The sequence below is a fragment of the Genypterus blacodes genome, unplaced genomic scaffold, assembly GCF_046128005.1.
Source record: "Genypterus blacodes isolate CSIRO-AG114 ecotype Tasmania unplaced genomic scaffold, CSIRO-AGI_Gbla_v1 ptg000348l_1, whole genome shotgun sequence".
NCBI lineage: Eukaryota > Metazoa > Chordata > Actinopteri > Ophidiiformes > Ophidiidae > Genypterus > Genypterus blacodes.
The window spans coordinates 1674721-1693317 of record NW_027467132.1 but is presented as its reverse complement, the minus strand read 5'-3'; the positions used below and the strand labels follow the sequence as shown (position 1 = coordinate 1693317).

General features: G+C 47.4%; 1 protein-coding gene across 1 annotated transcript; it reads left to right on the top strand.

The window, feature by feature from the left end:
* The first annotated feature begins 206 nt into the window (after window positions 1-206).
* On the top strand, window positions 207-6952 carry klf6a (Kruppel like factor 6a). Its single transcript, XM_076138055.1, has 4 exons — window positions 207-599; window positions 2374-2956; window positions 3776-3899; window positions 4137-6952. The coding sequence occupies exons 1-4, from the start codon at window positions 498-500 to the stop codon at window positions 4186-4188; spliced, it is 861 nt and encodes a 286-aa protein (XP_075994170.1). The 5' UTR covers window positions 207-497; the 3' UTR covers window positions 4189-6952.
* The last annotated feature ends 11645 nt before the right edge of the window (window positions 6953-18597 follow it).

The following is an 18597-nucleotide window of genomic DNA, read 5'->3' as shown; positions in this document are numbered from 1 at the left end:
AATAACCCACCAATCAGCGCGGCCGCTCGAGGAGACACACGGGCCAATCAAATCCGAGAAGGTACCGAGCCCGGTCTGTGGTCGGCCGCGATTGGTCGCTTGTGATATCATATGCAGCGAGGCGGGCTGCTCGTCCGCGATTGGCTGCGTGTCGCGCGCGCGTCACCGTGTCGTCGGGAAGGGGCGGGCGTGGAGGTTTGAATAGGGAAGTTTGCAGAGCGCAGTTGTGCCCCATCCAGTCCCGTTCGGCCGTGTTTGCAAATACAGAGGCACTTGAACGCAACGAGAGACGGACGGAAGGAGGCAGAACGCTCCGCTGCTCTGCTCCACACAAGCGCGACTTACAAGCGGCGGATACCTGCGACAACAACAACGCCTATTATTTCTCTTTTTCGGCTATTTTTTTTATGGTTGTTGTTGTTTTTCTACCACATAGCAACATTTTAAGTGCAGCTAAATAGGCTTTTTCTTTCTCACAAGCTGAGACTCGGGGAAAAATGGATGTTCTACCCATGTGCAGCATCTTTCAAGAACTTCAGATAGTTCACGACACGGGCTATTTCTCCGCCTTACCGTCCCTGGAGGAGTACTGGCAGCAGGTGAATATAACGACCACTGTCAACACTTTAGATTAAGATGTCACTGAGGTTTGTACGGCGGAGCGGAACTGAGCGGGTTTCACGCTTTTAACGCGATCCGTGCGGCGTTCGGGGGTTAAACGTCTCAGAAATCACGGGTGTAAACACACGTGGACGGGGAATAGACGGCGGCCGTTAGACCTTCGTGTTTGCGTTATGAGTTTGGGTCGTGGAAGTTTTTTTGGCAGGCTGGAAGTGGATCAGTGTGTCAGTCTGACAGCTCGAGTGGAGGCTCAGCTGCGCCAAGATGAATGAGGCGGCAGAGTAACCCAAGCATGCTGGCTGCCTGGACGGTGGGATGGATGGCTGGCTGGCTGGCTGCTTTATTTTGAGCAGGAGTTCTATTTTACCTGCTGCTTTCTGATTGCACACGATCGATGCTGGTTTCAAACCCGCACGCACACACGCACGCACGCACGTACACACACACACACACACACACACACACACACACACACACACACACACACACACACCGGGAGGATGGAGGTTTGCTTGCTTGGCGGCTGAATGACTGCGGATGTATGGAGGAAGTGAGCTGTAGTTTGAATCCGGCCTCATCACTCAGTTTGGAGGAATCTGATGTGTTGTCTTGTGCGGATCGGGAAGGAAATGCAGCCGTTTAGATGATTAACAGCATTAATGTTATGTAATGTATAGGATAGGGGGGGTGTAGTGATGTACTCGTGTATGTAATCTTACTCCAGAGCAGCTTTGTGCTATTTAGAACCAAGTTTGCATCATGTGAGTCATCCTGGGATTTGAATAGGCCAAACAACATGAGGCGATCAAATGTCAGCAATGGCCAGTTCCTGTTTGCATGAGGAGACTCTGTCCTGTGTCAGACTGCAGCACAGCTCGCTCTCCCTCTCTCTCTCTCTCTCCCGCTCAGAGGAACTTTGCTTTCTCCCCGTGTGTGTGATCTGTCAAAGCCTGCGGTAAACGAGGCCTGCAGCTTGTTCTTCTCTCTTTTTGTTTGTTTGTTTGTGGGGTGCATTCCTGCCAGTTTATCTGCTCGGCGTGACAGCGAGGGAGGATGTGATTGCATGTCGGAGCTACGCAGGAGGAAAAGCAGCCGAATGCCTCTGAATGTTGGAGGGGAAGTTGAGTAGCTTCCCTTAAAAGGACTCCAGATCTGCTCAGTGAGTCATTGGGCCGCTGAAATGACAATGCACGTTTGGTCTTCTTCTCAGGTGCTGAGGAGTGTGTGAGTGAGTGTGTGTGTGTGTGTGTGCGCGTACGTGCTGACAGCTCAGTCTAAACACACTCACATACCAGCCTCACACAGGCCCGGGCTGTTACATGCCAGTGTGTGTGGGAGATCCAGAGTAAGGACCAAGCTGAAGTTTGCCTCCTGGTGCCAGTGAAGCTTCAGTTGGTCTAGAAAATCCATTCTCCTCCATTTTGCCTCTGTAGTGTCACAGGAATCACACAAAACAGGTCTAACTCTTTAAAATGTGTTTGAACCTGAGGCTTTAAACTCACCCGTCTGTACAGTGACATCATATCCCACAGCTGTAGGCGGTGAAGGGACTGGTCTGTGTGTAGGTAGTGTGTATGGGGAAGGTGCTAGTGTTCTCTTATGCAATACTGAGATTTCCTGATGAATGTGCTCAGCTCTCGGCCCACAGAGAACCTATGGAGCCAAGTGCGTTCCCAAACAATCTACACACTCCAGGGCTTCAAATAAACAAAGTTCTGACTGTATTGTGTGCGTTTGTGTGCGTTTGTGCAGACATGCCTGGAGCTGGAGCGGTATCTACAGAGCGAGCCTTACGTCTCCACGTCAGACCCCAAGTTTGATGGCCAGGAGGACCTCTGGAGCAAACTGATCTTGGCCTACGGGGATAAGACCAAGGCCGAGTCCGACCCAAAGATCCCCCAAGCCCACGAGGAGGACAATCAGGATAGCCAAATTTTGGACACCAACAGTGTGACTTCTGATGCCAGCAGCGAAGCTTCAGACAGTTCTGAGGAGCTCTCGCCCACACACAGCTATACCTCCAATCCTCTGAGCTCCGTCCTGGTCGGCTCTGGACCTTTTAGCCCCTCCATCATTAGCACTCCCCCATCTTCTCCGGAGGCCAACTCCGAGCCCAGCAGCATCACAAACGGCTGGGTCGGCACGCACGCCGACTTACACTTGCCGGTCAAAATCAGGACCGTCGGCGGTGGCAAGAGTTCGGAAAAGACGGGACTCCTCTGCGGCGACGCGTCCCCGGACGGCAGGAGGCGAATACACAGGTGCAACTTCAACGGGTGTCGCAAGGTTTACACGAAGAGCTCCCACCTCAAAGCACACCAGCGTACTCATACAGGTGAGTGTCACAGCCGGCACACATGTGGGGCACAGAGTATAGAGACAGGGTATAGAGTATCAGGACGCACTAGATGTTTAAGAAACCTTTAAAAGTAGAGAAGGAGAGAGACAGAAGTGCTTTTCATTCAGTCCTTTCACCTTAATGCTATTGTCCAGCCATTGTGTAACACAATTAAATGTCCCCATTGCACGATGTCCTCAGCTGGAGCCGTGCAGAGTATTAGCTCTGCATGGCTGGATACCCAAACTATGACCTAATGGATCTGGAATGTGACTGACTGAGCGAATGAGTGACTGAGCGAGCGAGAGAGAGAGGGAGAGGGGGAGGGGCTGCACATGGGAGATAAAAGGACTTGTTCCTTCAAAACAGATTGGATTTCACCCTGGGAAAGAGTGAATGGGAGCGGAGCCAGGGCCGGCGAGCTGGAAGGCTCTGAATGCTCACTTTGGCCGTCCCTTATTTTCTGATCAGCGGCGTGAAATTGCACGTGGGGCCGTCTCTCACTTTGTTGTACTCCTGCAGCTCTGCTCGGTGCATTCCCCACATGCGTCTCATAGCATAGAGACGAGCCACCCATCCGACAGGTTCACAGGAATCTAGGTCTGAAGTGACTTATCACCGCCTGTCATCCGGCCCCCGGCCCCCGGCCCCCGGGCTCAGGGATTTGAATGCATTTGAATAACAACAGGGTGAAGCACAGAAGAATGAGAGAGCGGCCCGAGCCAATGAACGCCTCTGTGTGTCCCCCCCCCCCCCCCCCTCTTCTGCTTGGTTGGGTCTGAGTCTAACTTGTGGCCTGGCTGGTTTGTTTTGCAGGTGAGAAACCGTACAGGTGTTCGTGGGAGGGCTGCGAGTGGCGTTTTGCACGGAGCGACGAGTTGACCAGACACTTCAGGAAGCACACTGGGGCAAAGCCATTTAAATGCAGTCACTGTGACAGGTAGGCCTCTTATCTGCTCATGACATCATCCTCTTTTGGTAACCTTTGTTTCATTCTGCACTGATAGGGACTCTCTGTCTCTGACGTGTGTTTGTTGATAGCATCTGCTTCCGCCCTCGTGATTTAGCAGAAGTCCAGCTCTGCAGCGTTGCATGGTGCTGCATTGGTGGTCAAAACAAAATTCATTTGCTCCTGCTGACTTCCTGTGTCCCCCCCTCCCCTCCGCTGCTCCCCCAGATGTTTCTCCAGGTCTGACCATCTGGCTCTTCACATGAAGAGGCACGTCTAGAGCATTGGCGAGCGCCGACCAACCAACGCAGCGAAGGGGAAAATTAAGAAAAAACAAAAACAAACGCCGTCTCCCGACCAGTCTCTTGGTTGAACTGTCCCAGAGCAGAGTGGCGGGGGGTGTGTTCCAGCCAAAGCATGCCGTTTTGCACCATACTGAAACCCAGTGCCTCCGGGACCTCTCTTTGGAGGGAAGGCGCTCTGAAGGTTGTCTGTCGAGACGAGAGGACAAAATCGTGGATGGGAGAATTTTTTTGACTGAGAAGGACTTGAAACACACACAAAAACAGAAAAAAAAAACACAGAAAAAGAGTGAATGACTTGTATGTATGGTGCATGATGAGCGGGGACACGGACGGCCCGGGCAGCAGATACACTGGTACTTTACTAAAACGAAAAACTGTCTGAGGTAAGCATGTGTGCACTGTGAATGTCTGAGACCGGCTGAGTGCAGCCCCCCCCCGCCCCCCCCCCCCCTGGTTGGACAGAGGACAGGAGGGACGAGTGGAGGGGAGTGGGTGGTCTGGGGGGCCGGTACCGATGTTGCTGTGGACTGAGTGGGTTTCTGGGGGGCGGGGATACGCGTCCCTTTGCGTTTCTCCTGTTGGCAGTGTGAGAGTGAGAAGTTCCTGCCTTTCTGGCACCCAGACTGTGGGGGGGGGGGTCGGGTTCCTTCTCTTAAGTGTTGGAAGCCCTGGGGTTTGACCACACAGAGGGTCCGGCCGGCTTGTGGCCCCTCCGCTCAGCGACCCAGCCTCCTCCCCCCTCCCCCCCCGGTCGCTGAATGAGAGGAGCTTATTTCTTTGGTGTTTTTTGGTGCAGCTACTAAATGTGCAATGTGTTATGTAGCCTGGTTTCTTCTTCTTTTTTTTTTACATGCTACAAAGCTCATTTGTAGTCCAATTGTATAAGCTGTGTGCTTAGAGGTATAACACAACTATACTATAACTTCAGTATCATAGACAGGTGTTGCATGGTTCTAGGGTTTGTTCATTTCCTGTTTCCCACTGTATCCAGGACTGCAGATAGTTTCAATAAAGGTGCAGCTAAAAATGCGATCGGTTTAAATGTTACAATATTGTACATAAAGCCTTGATGATGATCTTTTTATTTTTTACAACTTCAGCCATTTCCTTCATTCTTCTTGGTTGAGGACTTCACCACTGCTTACCAGTTTCATGGAGCTTTTTCCCACTCATCCTTTTGCCTTGAGGACTAATTATGATTTTTGTACTTTCTCCTGTTTCTGTTTTCTATCTAATAATGCACTGTTGACCCTGATGGTGCCTTATGCAAGCGACCCGGCCCGGCCAGCGGCTCTGGCTCGGCGGGAAAGTCGCATTTGTGTATGGGTGATTTAGACAAGTTTGATCAAGGCTCAATTACAGTTAACCCTTCGCAGGTTTCGTGCTTAATGACGGCTGTCCAAATCTATCGAGACATGAAGTTTATTGTTAAATTGTAAGAAAAAAAAAAAAAAAATGTTTTGCACCAATTTAGTCGATGTATATCACGTTCAATTGAGTCAAAAGATGTAAATAATACAAATGCTGTATGTTTAGAGCACTTAAAGTCATTTATTAAAGACATTAACTACTGTGTAGTATGTACTGTAGTCCATCACGCACAGCGCCGAGCAGATTAGACAAACAAACACGGATCTTCATGCTCGCTCAACTCCACGTGATTCAATCGCCGCTTCTTGTTCTCGGCCTCTGCTGAGTATTGAAGTGCCACTAGAGCCCCCGCTTCCATCCCAGCACCATCATGTCTGCCCCCCTCCCCTCCCCTCCCCTCCCATCCCTCCATCCCTGCAAGACGAGACTGAAGAAAAAGCTAAAGATTTATTGTAATTAACAGGCTGCAGTTGGACAGGCCTTGCCTTGTACTGCCTCTCAGTAATGAATTGCTAAAGGCTTTGTTGGCATGGAATCTGTCACAGACTGCTGACTGTGTAGGTTGGTTATTGACCTGTCTGGGGAGCGTTGGTTTAGCCAAGCTGCAACAGTATTATGAAAACCACAGGAGCGAGTGAGGGGGCGGAGGCGCTGAGAGGAGATAAAGATCAACCATGTGAGCTGAATCACTTACAGTAAACATGGATATTTGGCAAAAGTCCTGACGACAAAATCTCCCCTAAAAAAGAGTTGGTAGGCCTAAATAATGACACGGATTATGGATTATTACTGCTGAAGTTTGAAGGCGAAGATGAAGCGATCCGTGCCGCTCGGCTCCACACCGCCGGCCTGCTGGAGCCGAGCGGAGGAATTCGATGTTGCAGCACGTTGCGCGGCGGCGGCGGCGGGCGGCGTGCTGCAACATATGGATTTCAGATCAGTGGGGGAAAGAGACAGGAAGAGTACAAACTTGAAACTGCTCGCTGCAATAGATTTGGAGGCGATGGCTCCTGTGGCCGAGGAGACCACCATCCATTCCCTCCAAACAGCAGCCAATACGGTTCAAGGGGTAATTGAGCCTTGATTTAGCTCCGTGTTCGCTCGCATCTTTAACACTCTTCATCACTTCTTCTTCTTCTTCTCTTTCACATCACAACAACAACTGTTCTGTCCTTCACACACACACACACACACACACAGCTCTTTGTTCTCAACTGAATCTTTGTATGAAAAGAATAAAAAAAAAACTTTTTTGTAAAATTGTTATGTTTATGCTTTATGAAATTTTTATTTGAAATTGTTTTGCAAAATTGTTATATTTCTGTATGAATGTATTTTTTATTGGAATAATAAGAAGTTCTTATCTGACCTGGGCTTGTTTCCTTTTGTCGTCTTTGCGTGACGTCCGAATCAGAAACATCCGTCTTTATCCGCCTCTTAAGGGTTAACATCCACGTCCTGTCACCTCTGGATCTCTACCTGCTGCTCCGGTGGCTCCGCCCCCTTCCTGGCTTGTAAATACCGGCTCAAATATGTCCGTCCACACAGCTAAACGACATCTTTAGCCAAACCCTTCGCTGAGCGCAGGAACACGACGCTCCTCACTCCCACCTCTCCATTTCCCCCCCAAACACAAAGTTTCTTTTCTCCAGCAGTCCTTTTAATTCGCGGAACATCTCGACTGCTTTCTCCTCAAAGCCAGCCGAGGCTCATCAAAGCCGTATAAATAATTTATCTCCGTCTCTTACAGCCCATGGCATTTAATTAGAGAGCCGCTTTTATACATTTGTTAGATAATTACTCTACTTGACACAGATAATGATACAAAACAGCAGTGGATAAACTAAAGAGCCCAGTTTAAGTTGCAAACTAACAAGAAAATACGGCAGAAAAAGATAAAAGTGAGCGTCTCCTCCTCTAACCTGCTTCATGCTGATGACCCAGAAAGGGCAGGAAACTTGTTAGCTCCTCTGATTTCCTCTAAAGAGCTCCGGGGTTTATAAATGAAGCTTCTCCTTCAGTCGTTAATGAAGCTGGTTTGGAGAGAGAGAGCCTCCCTGCTTTCAACTGATGAAGAATGTTGTTATTTACTCTCTTTTCGCTACAGAAACTTGATTGTCAGACTGCTTCCCCACTTCATGCCTCAGTGTGAGAGGAAGATCCACTCACAGAGTGACGTACACACACACACACACATGATGATGCTGCTGAAAATCCAGATGATTCGCTTCAAACTATTTTCTTCACCTTACCAAATTAGCTCTCACACACACACACTGAATCACATTAGAATCTTGATCCAAACCCACATAGTTGGTTTCTATATTTGTCCATGTTGACTCTACTTCCCACAGCTTCTGTTCAGGTAAAAAGTTGTATTTTTATGTTTGGCCTGGTTAAGTGAAGTTGACTGGGTTCACTCAGAGAGCACACTCATACCTCTGCCAAGGCTCACTCTCGTTTCACCTTCTATAGCCCGAGTTTTACGGTCATTGGCTGTCAGAAGTATCATAAAGTCCCTGTGCAGCAGTGAGGTGGACGTCCTCCTCCTCTTCCTCCTCTGGATCTGTAAGGGAACGCAGATCTGTGTGATGATATTAACACTTACATTCTGCTGAATCAGCTTTATTTTATTTTATATACAGTGACAAAAGAACGTGACATCTGTCCAAGCATATGTTCTAATCCCACATCCAGACAGTCTCATGGCCTAGAACAGAGCAATACAGGGAGAAGTGGCTTAAATTACCCATCATGCAATGCACATACCATCAAAAAAGACAATAAAACCACACACACACACACACACACACAGACACTATGCCAACATTGTCGTAATATTTTGAAATGAACGTAACGATCCGCAGAGCTTCCTGTTTCATCTTGACATTGTTTCCTATTACAAAATGTTCCATAACAAACCTTTGCCTCCTGCTTGTGATGGCGACCTGAAGCTGATGTTTGCCTTCCTGAGGTCATGACTCTGTAGTGAGTATCAGTCACATGGGCTATGACTCATATCTACTTGTGATGGCACATCCGATAATGGAGAAATGTGACTACAGGCTCGTATGTCTCATTATCAGGCCGACACCGTCCCTCTGAGGGAAACGTTTAGGTTTAAAGCTGCTGCTGCTTTGTTACAGACAGGAGTCAAAGGGTTCACATTAAGGTTCTGTGGTGTCATGTGTGAGTGAGGTCACAGTCCAGGCGTGAGGAGCCAGTTTCGAGGCAATAGAGGTTTAATCTAAGGATGGAACTCAGCTCATTCCAGTCTCAGCTCAGTCTGATGATTAAATAGGAGATCTTTGTCAGAGTATGTTTATTTTCATGGTGCGTATTTGTTCAGTTCTTTGCTGAGCCGTAACCCGTTTGTGTTCTGCTTGTATCGGTGCGTTTCAGTGACTGTGGCCCTCTATCAGGAGGTCATTGTGAGGGGATTACTGTTCTATCATTCCCATTCAAGCAGGAGGCCTCACAACTGGGGACGCTCAAATAAAGCATTATACAAAATTGCAGCAAAATAACAGTCGTGTTCCAGGAATGAGAGATTGCCTGGTTGAGTCTCTCTCGCGCATACACACACACACACACACACACACACAAGCGCACACACACACACACACACACACACACACACGCACACATAGACACACACACATGAGAAAATGGACTGTGATGGGAGGCACAGTGGAGTTAAATGAGGGGAAATAATAAGGAAAGAGGAGGTTATCAGGCTCTGAGCTCGGTTCATTCAGCCAGCCAGACTGCAAGTCATCACATATGCAGACTTTACTCTGAAAGCACCAGCGTCAGGACTTTCTCTCTTCCCCTCTCTCTCTCTCTATCTCTCTCTCCCTCTCTCTCTCTCTCTCTTTGGGGCTAATGGAGTCTATTAGGCCCGGGCTTGTAAGGGAAATAGGACTGAAATCAAAGGTCGATGACCCTCTTTTATGTTTCTGGCTCGTCAGCACCACAACCCGACTCACCACCACCACCACCATCATCATCATCATCATCATCATCGCTGCCTGCCACTGTAATCACCATCACCAAAGCCCTCATCATCATCATCATCACTGTCTCCGTCTTCATCTTCTTCATGTTCTGATCCACCTCCCCTGCGCCGGCGTCACCTTTGCCATCACTGTGGCTGTGATGGTAATTATTATTGTTAGAATGATCTGCTCTGCCCTCATAACTCTGCTATCTTCATATTACTCCTCCCCCTCACCAGCTCCATTAAATCATGCATATTTCCTTAAATTAATCCCTATAGTAAATTAGATTCCACACCTAATTACAATATTGCAATTAGCAGAAGAAATGAGAGAGGATCTGAGGACGTTGCCCACAACAAAGTGTGCCAGTAATGATGTCAGTCCTTCTGTTTGCCTTTGTTTTGAATGGAAGCCCATGCAATAATAATAATAACAATAACAACAATAAGATCTGCAGCTCGTCTCCTCTTTCAACACAGATTAATTTCAGTCATGACTGACTCCATAAGAGCGTCGTGCTTCCTTTTATAATTGAGACGCGGGCTGCGACGGAGAGATTTTGACTCCTCCAGAAGGAGCGGCGGCATCGTGACAGATTTGTGGGTCGACACATTGTGCCGACCAGCGGGGGTGAGCGGGAAAACCTCAGCCGGCTGACGACAGTGAGCGTGACCTTGCTGTAACGTTTCAGGGTGAACCAGCGAACACGTCTGAGTCCTATGCAAAGCAGACGGGGTGACTTCATCGCTCCTCAGAGGAAGGATCAGACTTTTAGACATGGAGGCAAAGACTGAGCTTATTGGGTTAAACCTCTTTTAGGGTCCGTTTGTGTTTCTGCTGAAGCATATTAGCCTTCAGATTATCTCTATTTCTATGTTTTCCCTCATCTTAATGGTAACTTTGGAGGAACTGGCAGTTTGGAAACACATTTGGACATTATTCTCACAGTTTATCATTTTTAGTTGCGAGCTTAGACCATCTGGCCTTAGCCTGACTGACTGCATTCAATTCACACCTTGTTTATTTATGAATTAATTAATGGCACAAATGTTCTTTTACCAGTATGTTTACATGCGCACACACACACACGCACACACACGCACACACACACACGCACACACACACACACACACACACACACACACACTATACTGATTTTCCTCTGCACTGTTATTAAGTCAACAATGTAGAAAATGGCCCCCGCATGTTGGGACTTAATAAGATCCAGAGCTTAATGGAGTAAATTCATGTACAATCACATGTTCTGCCCATTTCAGATTGTACATCATGTTCACCAAAAAGCTGTATGCTGTTTGTACCTTAATCAGAGTGGAATTGGTTGTGCCCGTACTGAGTGCCTGCCGGATGAGGCTGCGTTGCGTTTGGCTCGTGTGTGTGTCCCTGTAATGAAGAGACGCAGGCCTGGAGTGACGGCAGAGGCTCTGGGTTCATGCTCAGGGCCCTCAGAAGATGCATCTCCCAAAAGCTCAAGGTAAATGAGTCCATTTGAATACAAATCCGGGTCAAAGCGGGTCAGAATCATAATTGTCTCTGTAATTAGATTCACTGGGCGAGTCTCTGGCTTGTGTCACTCTGGCAGACAGCGGCGGTGGACTCAGGAGGACACACAAAAATACACTGTTAGCCTCTGGAGCCAGGGGTCGAACGGTCAAGACGAGGTGAGGACAAGCGGCGCACACATTCCCACATAATGGTCCCCGGTGTAACGATGTTTCTGTCCCTGCCCTTTCCCACTCTCATTAAGGCATTCCTGGTAGGTCACATTGCTTTCAGAACTATAGATGCAATGCTCGGCTGGTTTATGTACACTAATGATCCCGGTTGTTATGGTGGTGTCATAGCATCGGCGCTGGTTCTAAACAACTTGTTGCTACGCGCTGCTTCGTCTCTCCGCAGAGTAACAGCATCGTCAGCCTGCGTTTTTTGCTCTTCTTCCTCGGCAAAACGCTCCGTTTGCTCCCTTAAATCATACAGACAACAACACAGGGGAGACGGCTCACTTTGCTGCTTTTGCTGATTTCTTAGCGATGCTGCTATAACACAGGCGGCGAGAGGAGACACTTACGATTCTGAGTCGAGGTCTGCCGATGCTCAGAAAAGTCCCCTTCTCCTCTTCCACAGGTTAACTGCGTGCATTTGCATTAATCACCATGACAACTGCCTCCCGTGTGTTACGCCTGGTGGAGAGACGGCGACAGAAAGCAGGGGAAGATGAAGATAGCATTTAGACAGGATGTATTTTCATTTCACACGTGTAGGTATAGATAGTGTACGTCGCTCACTGGAACGCACCCGGGCTTCTGTCAACGACTGTGAAACGACGCAGGTCGAATCACTGTTTGCTCTGTTGAGTCCATCTACTTCATCAAGTATTCATCTTCACCGTTCAAGTATTATAGATGACTGCACAGCTTCAAATGTCATCTCTCCCAGTGTCGGTGGCTCAGCACGTAGCCTAATCCCCCCTTAACCGCCCGCGTATTAACTTTGTTAAACGATTCCGTCCTTTCATTTCACCGCCAGTAACTAATGTCAACTGTGTTAAGTCAATCATCGGCGTTTTGTGTTTTTAATATTTACATTTCACTTAATCATGTCTCATTAAACCCAAAGACTACCAACAAACAAGAGCACTCATGTAGAATATTAATCTTTCTCTCTCTCTGCACCTCCATCTCCAGAATTAATTTCATAATGCACAGCCGCATTCCTGTGGACCAGACCCTAATTAATTTTGGTCACACTAATTAATTATCGACTGAACGAGCGAGGATCATACAGGAAATGGCATGTGACGAGGAGGAGGAGAGATTAAAAAGAAGTTGCCGCTTGTTTTCCTGGGTGAACACGCTCCACTGTCTGACAGCGTGGAGATGAATGCGGTGGAAGTCAGGAGAGGCGTGTCGCAGTGGCAAAGTCAAAACTCTCAGACGCTTTGAGAGAATGTGGAACGTGTCTGTGCTTCCCGCTGGATCCCGCCGTATTGATCCGTATTGAGCCGCGCCGATCCAGACATATAGTATCCCTGCTCTCCACACGGCTCGGCTCGTGTTCCCACTGAAGAGGAACCGTGTGGGAGGGGAGGCGGCTTAGCGTGGATCCAACACGGCCACGCAGAAAGGTCAAACTAATCTCCGTAATATGCATCCAACTCTCAATCAAACACCTTATTCCTCTGCTTTAAGTTGAAGCTCATCATCTCCAGGCGTCTCTCTGCTACAGACGCCCTCCGGCCTGATCTGTCTGATTCAGCGTCCGTAGAGCAGCAAACAGTGATATTACTAAACTATAAAAGTATAAAGTTAGAAATAGCCGTTCTGCATCTCATCGCACTTCGAAGCTCGGCCCGCCGATCCGACACCCCGGCTGGGTTTAAAATAGCTCTACATGCACTTTAGCGAGATGCTGCTCAGTTGGTTGCTCTTCACTGAAGGTACCATAATGATTACACACAATGGTATGCAAATGATCCTCACATTCAAATGAGACTACTTTCTTAAATGGAGTCGGTGAATAAAGCCACGGAGCATGAATTCCTTCTTTGGGCTGAGGCCTTATCGGGCATATTTCATAAATTAATTGTGAGTTCTGGTGTGAAAAAGACATCTGTCCTGTAATTATGAAACCTATTGTTTTGTTTTGCCGTCTTATTCTTTAGGTCAAGGGTTCCTGTAATAAAATATTAATGACTTGGCTGGTGGACGGCGTCTGGTGCATGCTGATGCTCACTGCTTCTGAGACAACACTTATGAATGTTAAAAGGTTTCATAACCCTGGATTGACATTGAGGCTAATGCAAGTCTCTGGGAAGCAAGAAGCCTTTTAGTTCTGAAGAGAAGCCGACTGGGAGCAAAACATGATGCAGCTGTTAGGAGGAAAACATGACATTCGCTCCTATTTTGGTCATTTTCTTGTTTCGTGACGCCGCCGAAACCAAAGTTCTCTCGCTTACTTATTAACAAGACGACTTTTTACACTTTTAATGTTACAGAAATCTGTCTTCTCATCCTTTTTCACGGTCTGAAAAGGTTTTAAGATGGATTTGAGGAGATATTATGGACAGGAGGGGGAAATGAATTAAGATGACATCGTGACTCAAGGTTAATGAAGTAGAGCTGTTATGGAAGATTGTACTTTAGTGGAGTGTGTGTCTCATATTTGGTCCAACCCATACACACACACACACACACACACATTGTATATGTGTATCTAATGAAGTGTTTTGATGGCGAAGAAGATGAAGACGATGCTTGAAATGCTGCAAAACAATGACTTTGCATGATCTGAATACATCTCATCTCCAGGTAATGATAGTTGTTTTGCTGCAAACAAAAGAAAAAAGGGACTTTAAAACGTACTTGCAACATTTCTAAAACAATGTCCCAGATTTCAGCGAGGCAATTATCTCGGGAGAAATCACCCTGACACATCAAGGAGGCGGTGGGGGAAAAGACACTAATGTGTAAAGTGCTGATGTGCCTGCCACAGGAGCACCTCTACACGTCTCCCGCACGCTCGGCAAGTTGGCAGGCGGTATGCAGAATAGGTCAGCGGCTGCACCGTGTCACGTCCAAAGCGCCGCGTCGCAAACAGGCAACAGGTTATTTTGCATTTTAATTATGAGAAGGTCAGGCCAGGGATTGTTCACCAGCGTTGCGTTTCATGTGATTAAACATGCGGCCGACGCATAATTTATAGAGCAGCGAGGACGCTTTGACCCCTTCACAATTTTATAATCTCCAAATCTCCACCGGCCTCCGCTGGCGCAATGTAAATAACGGGGAGTAATTTATGGCGGAGGGATGAGGGATGTCTGTGGGAACGAGAGGAGAAATCAATGATGCATGTTTAGAGAATTTAATTAGCTTTCTGTTTCATCAAAATCCTGCAAATCCTCAGCTTTTTTTTTTTTCCTCCCCCCCTGGCGTCGGTTCTTTTCAAAGGAGAACCTAACCTGTGGTCTCAACCTAAACTGCTTCAGCTCTTTATCACACAACACATTCTGACGCGGTTACACACAAAAGGCGTGAAGTGAAGCGACATCACTGACACGGATTACATACTGGAACTTTTGTCGCGTCCTTAGATCACATCCCGCCCAACCTCCACGTCACCCCTCCATTCCTGATTCATTTCCCACAGGGCGATGCTCTAATTCACAGCCATTTACACCCCCCCCCCCCCCCCTACACACACACACACACACACACACACACACCCTCCCACCCACTCCGTTCCCGTAAACGCTTACAGATGCCATTCACTGTTGTGCAGAACAGTAGTCTGGACCTGCTTCATAAGATCTAGTTCTCAGACGTTCCTATTTGCATACAGTAACACTGCAGGGGGGTGGGGGTTGTGTGTGTGTGTGTGTGTGTGTGTGTGTAGGGGGCTGGGGGGGGGGGGGGGTTGTGGAGTGGCTAACTTTCTCACATGGGAAACCAAAGACTGTGACATAATTGTTCTGCTCCTCAAATTAGTAACACTGGGTGCCCGTGAATGCAGCCTCCCATGCTCGGCTGAAGAATACACTCGGGCAGAAATGGGGATGTTTTGTCATCTGGGCGCAGGGAGGGGTCACCATTAAAGTAATGTGCTCCCTTCCGCCCCATAGGGAACGCTCGCCCACCCGTGTCCCCACTGATGTCGCAACAGAAAGAGCAACAAGCCCCTGTAGCCCCGGGGCCGCTCTTCGGCTCGCGGCCCAATTGAGTCATTTCGAGTAATCCACCATCATCATGCTGGTAACAATGTCTTTCAATATTGCTCTCGATCCAAAGTGAAAGCTTCCTTAAAGCGGACAAACACAGAGGGGTGATGACATCCAGCCCCCTCATGCTCTGCTGCCGATATTACTCTTGGCCTCCGAGTGCCTCTGGAACATTTCCCCGTGATGATGTGGATGCGTCTGCTCGGCGGAGGGGCTGATTTCTGTAAACCAGGCCACTGTGGTGACGGTTAAGCCTGCCTGTCGCCCAGATCCATTTAGCCATAAACGGATACTGTTGTTTTTCCCTTCCAAGGTCTGGTGCTCCAGACGGGGGAAGAGGAGTTTCTGGTGCAGTTATTGTCAGCGAAGACGAGAGAGGAGCAGCAGGAGGAGGAGGAGGAAGAGTAGACGTTAGAGACGGTGTGCTCTCAGTCCTGACACTTACATGAACACTATCACAGATTTGTGTTCCAAAATTCCGATTAAATTGGATTCAGACTCTGTAAATATCTTGACGCTTAATTAGAAAATACACGAGGAACGTTTAGGCTCGATTAAAAACCATTTACAGCTCAGTAAACCATGGAGTCAGACCGGTTTCAGTCTGATTGTGGCTTTTACATGGACAGAATGGATTTATGGCTTTAATCTGACTAAACTCTCTCCAGCATGCAACGATACAATAACATCAACGACAACAGAATCATTTTCCTTCCATCCAGGATGTTTTTATTTACCCAAATTCCTCACAAATCACTTCTCGTGCATGCGTCTTCCTCCTGAACGCCTCCATTCTTAATCTAAATGGCTGCAGGAGGAGACAGTAGTGAGCGTGGCTTTGCTTTGTTCTGCTTGTTGCATGAAGTAAACACCGGAGCCCATTTGCTGTGCATGAATTAGCAATAGCTTTACGTTTCTTTGCGGTGTGATAAGTTTCCTTCCGAACGCTGCAAACAGATGACAGTACACGACGCGGGAGCCTTGTCTAATTATAGGCAGTCTACTGCTCGTGTCGGCTTCGGTATTAACCCCTTTCCTGCCGTCAGCGTGGTACACAGCAGCAGGAGTATCGGCGTACGCACTCATTAGATCATCTTACATGCATTTTTAAATACATATCTATTCATCCCAAACCAGAGGGCACTCACTGAGCTCAGACCTTTTGATGTTTGCCCATTGAAATCATATGTTTAAAATATTTATCATGCTAATTCTTTGTGGAGCCTCATTGCTGACATCATATCGTTCTCCTTATAAGGCGTTGGTGATGTAACCGCTGAAATGTTAGCACCTATTTACGGCGAGTTTACATAAAGAAGTTCCTGTTGGTGCTTCTTCTGTGATGTTACTTTCGCTCTCACTGTTAAAAACTTAATCTCCTTATCCATAAATATTAAGCAGAATCTCTTGTTTGTAGTCCAAGTTTCCTGTGGATTTGGAGAGCTGAGCCAATTAGAGCCAATTATCTCCAACGCTTTCACATCAAAGCGCTCTGGCACTCGGAAGTGTTTGTAAAACTAAAATATAAATCTGTCGGACGTTTTCAGACGAGGTTAAAAGGAAAGCGATGGGACAGATAAATACTCGTAAACTCTCCGGCGTGCCGAGCCTCCTGGTCTCTTGTTTGTTTTGAAGTTGCGGCTGGAGCGTAGCTCAGGAAACTCACCCAGGTTTATATTTTAATTAGTTTACCACTGTTGCATACAGAAATCATAATTCTGCCAACACCCCTCAGTTAATGGATCAGGATAAATGAAATGTACATTTTGAAAATTGAGCAGGCACGCTTCCAGAATAAAGGCCTAGTTAATCATACGCAGACAGTTATTCATTGATTTGATTCTCTGCATCAAGTCGACTTCTGATACGGCACTTCCGTCTTATTTCCCCTCCGGCTATTCATTCATTCCTTTCATTTGCATGACAGACTTCATACAAGAAGCGGCATTTCCTTTTTTTTCTCCCCCTCGACATTGTTTGGTTTTGTTTGGTACAGATCCTGTTGTTTTGTTTTTGAGGGCGTAAAGGTCTTTGGGAGTCTGAGACAGCCGTATCAACCCTGTTTAGCATAAAGCTTGTGGCTGGCCCCGTCCGTGGCCTAATGAAAAGTAGAAGATAGGCTATGCTTGTCATGCTTGGCTAGCTCTGTGATGGGCAGACTGAGGACACTTACTCTGCCTGCATGCCAATTAATCTGCACCCCCCCTGATTTTCCCACCGTCCCTGCTTTATTCACACTTAAAAGTCTCGGATTTCAAACAAATTCTCATCAAAACACATGCTGGATTCATGTAAAGGGCATTTTATTTCACCGAGGGGAGATTCTGTTGAATTAACTTCCAATCCCTTCCTGAGAAATGTGCATTAAGAAGGTGATGGTTTAATTTAAAAGTGAAAATACAGCAGCAGCAGTGGAGGAGTTGTGCAGGATTCCACCTTTAGACGCTTCTCCAGATCATATTTTCCAGCTTTCGATTTGGAGCTTTGGTTAAAGGGCACTTTCAGCCGTATTAGCATGCTGCTCAGGCAGGCGAGGAACATTATTATTCTCTTTTATTTATGTGTCAAAGCAGTGGGAGGAACCTGGATCTCAGCTCCGGCTCAAACGCTCCTGGCTCCGAGTCCACAGACGGCCCCGGTATCTTTAAATGGCCAGTCATCACCATTGGAGAGCAGATAAAGATGGATTTCAGATGAAGATTCATCAGATGCAAACAGACCTGACTTTGCTGTTTCTAGCGCTCATCATTCATCACTTGTCTTCCGATACATGCTTACGGAGAAATAAGTATCAAAAACAAAATCTGAAAAGCTCTCATGCAGCTATTTCACACATCAACAAAGAGCAGACGCAAAAAAAAAAAAAAAAAACCCATTCATCATTAATAATAGAGGTGTTGGCTAAGGAGGAATCCAGGTTACAATTTAGCAGATAAATATTTCATGGCCAACATCTGTCTGTGTATTCTGTGCCAGCGTGTTTTGAAGTTGCAACAAATGAACGTCAAACGGAAAGCAAGCGAACGAGCCGAGTCGAGGGAACGGAACAGAGATGTAGCCGTGCAGGGGAGGAGAGCGGAGTGGGCGAGGGGAAGATGAACAGGAAGAGAAGCTCGACGCCCAACAATTTTCCCTGGCTCGTCAAGCGAATTAAATATTCCGTTTGGCCCGACTGCGTAGAATTGTGGGCATCGTGCGGCGTCGAGAAGGAACAGAGAAAGAAACTATGTGCAAGAAGGAGAGGCGGATAGAAGCGTTGGTGGTGTGTGTGTGTGTGTGTG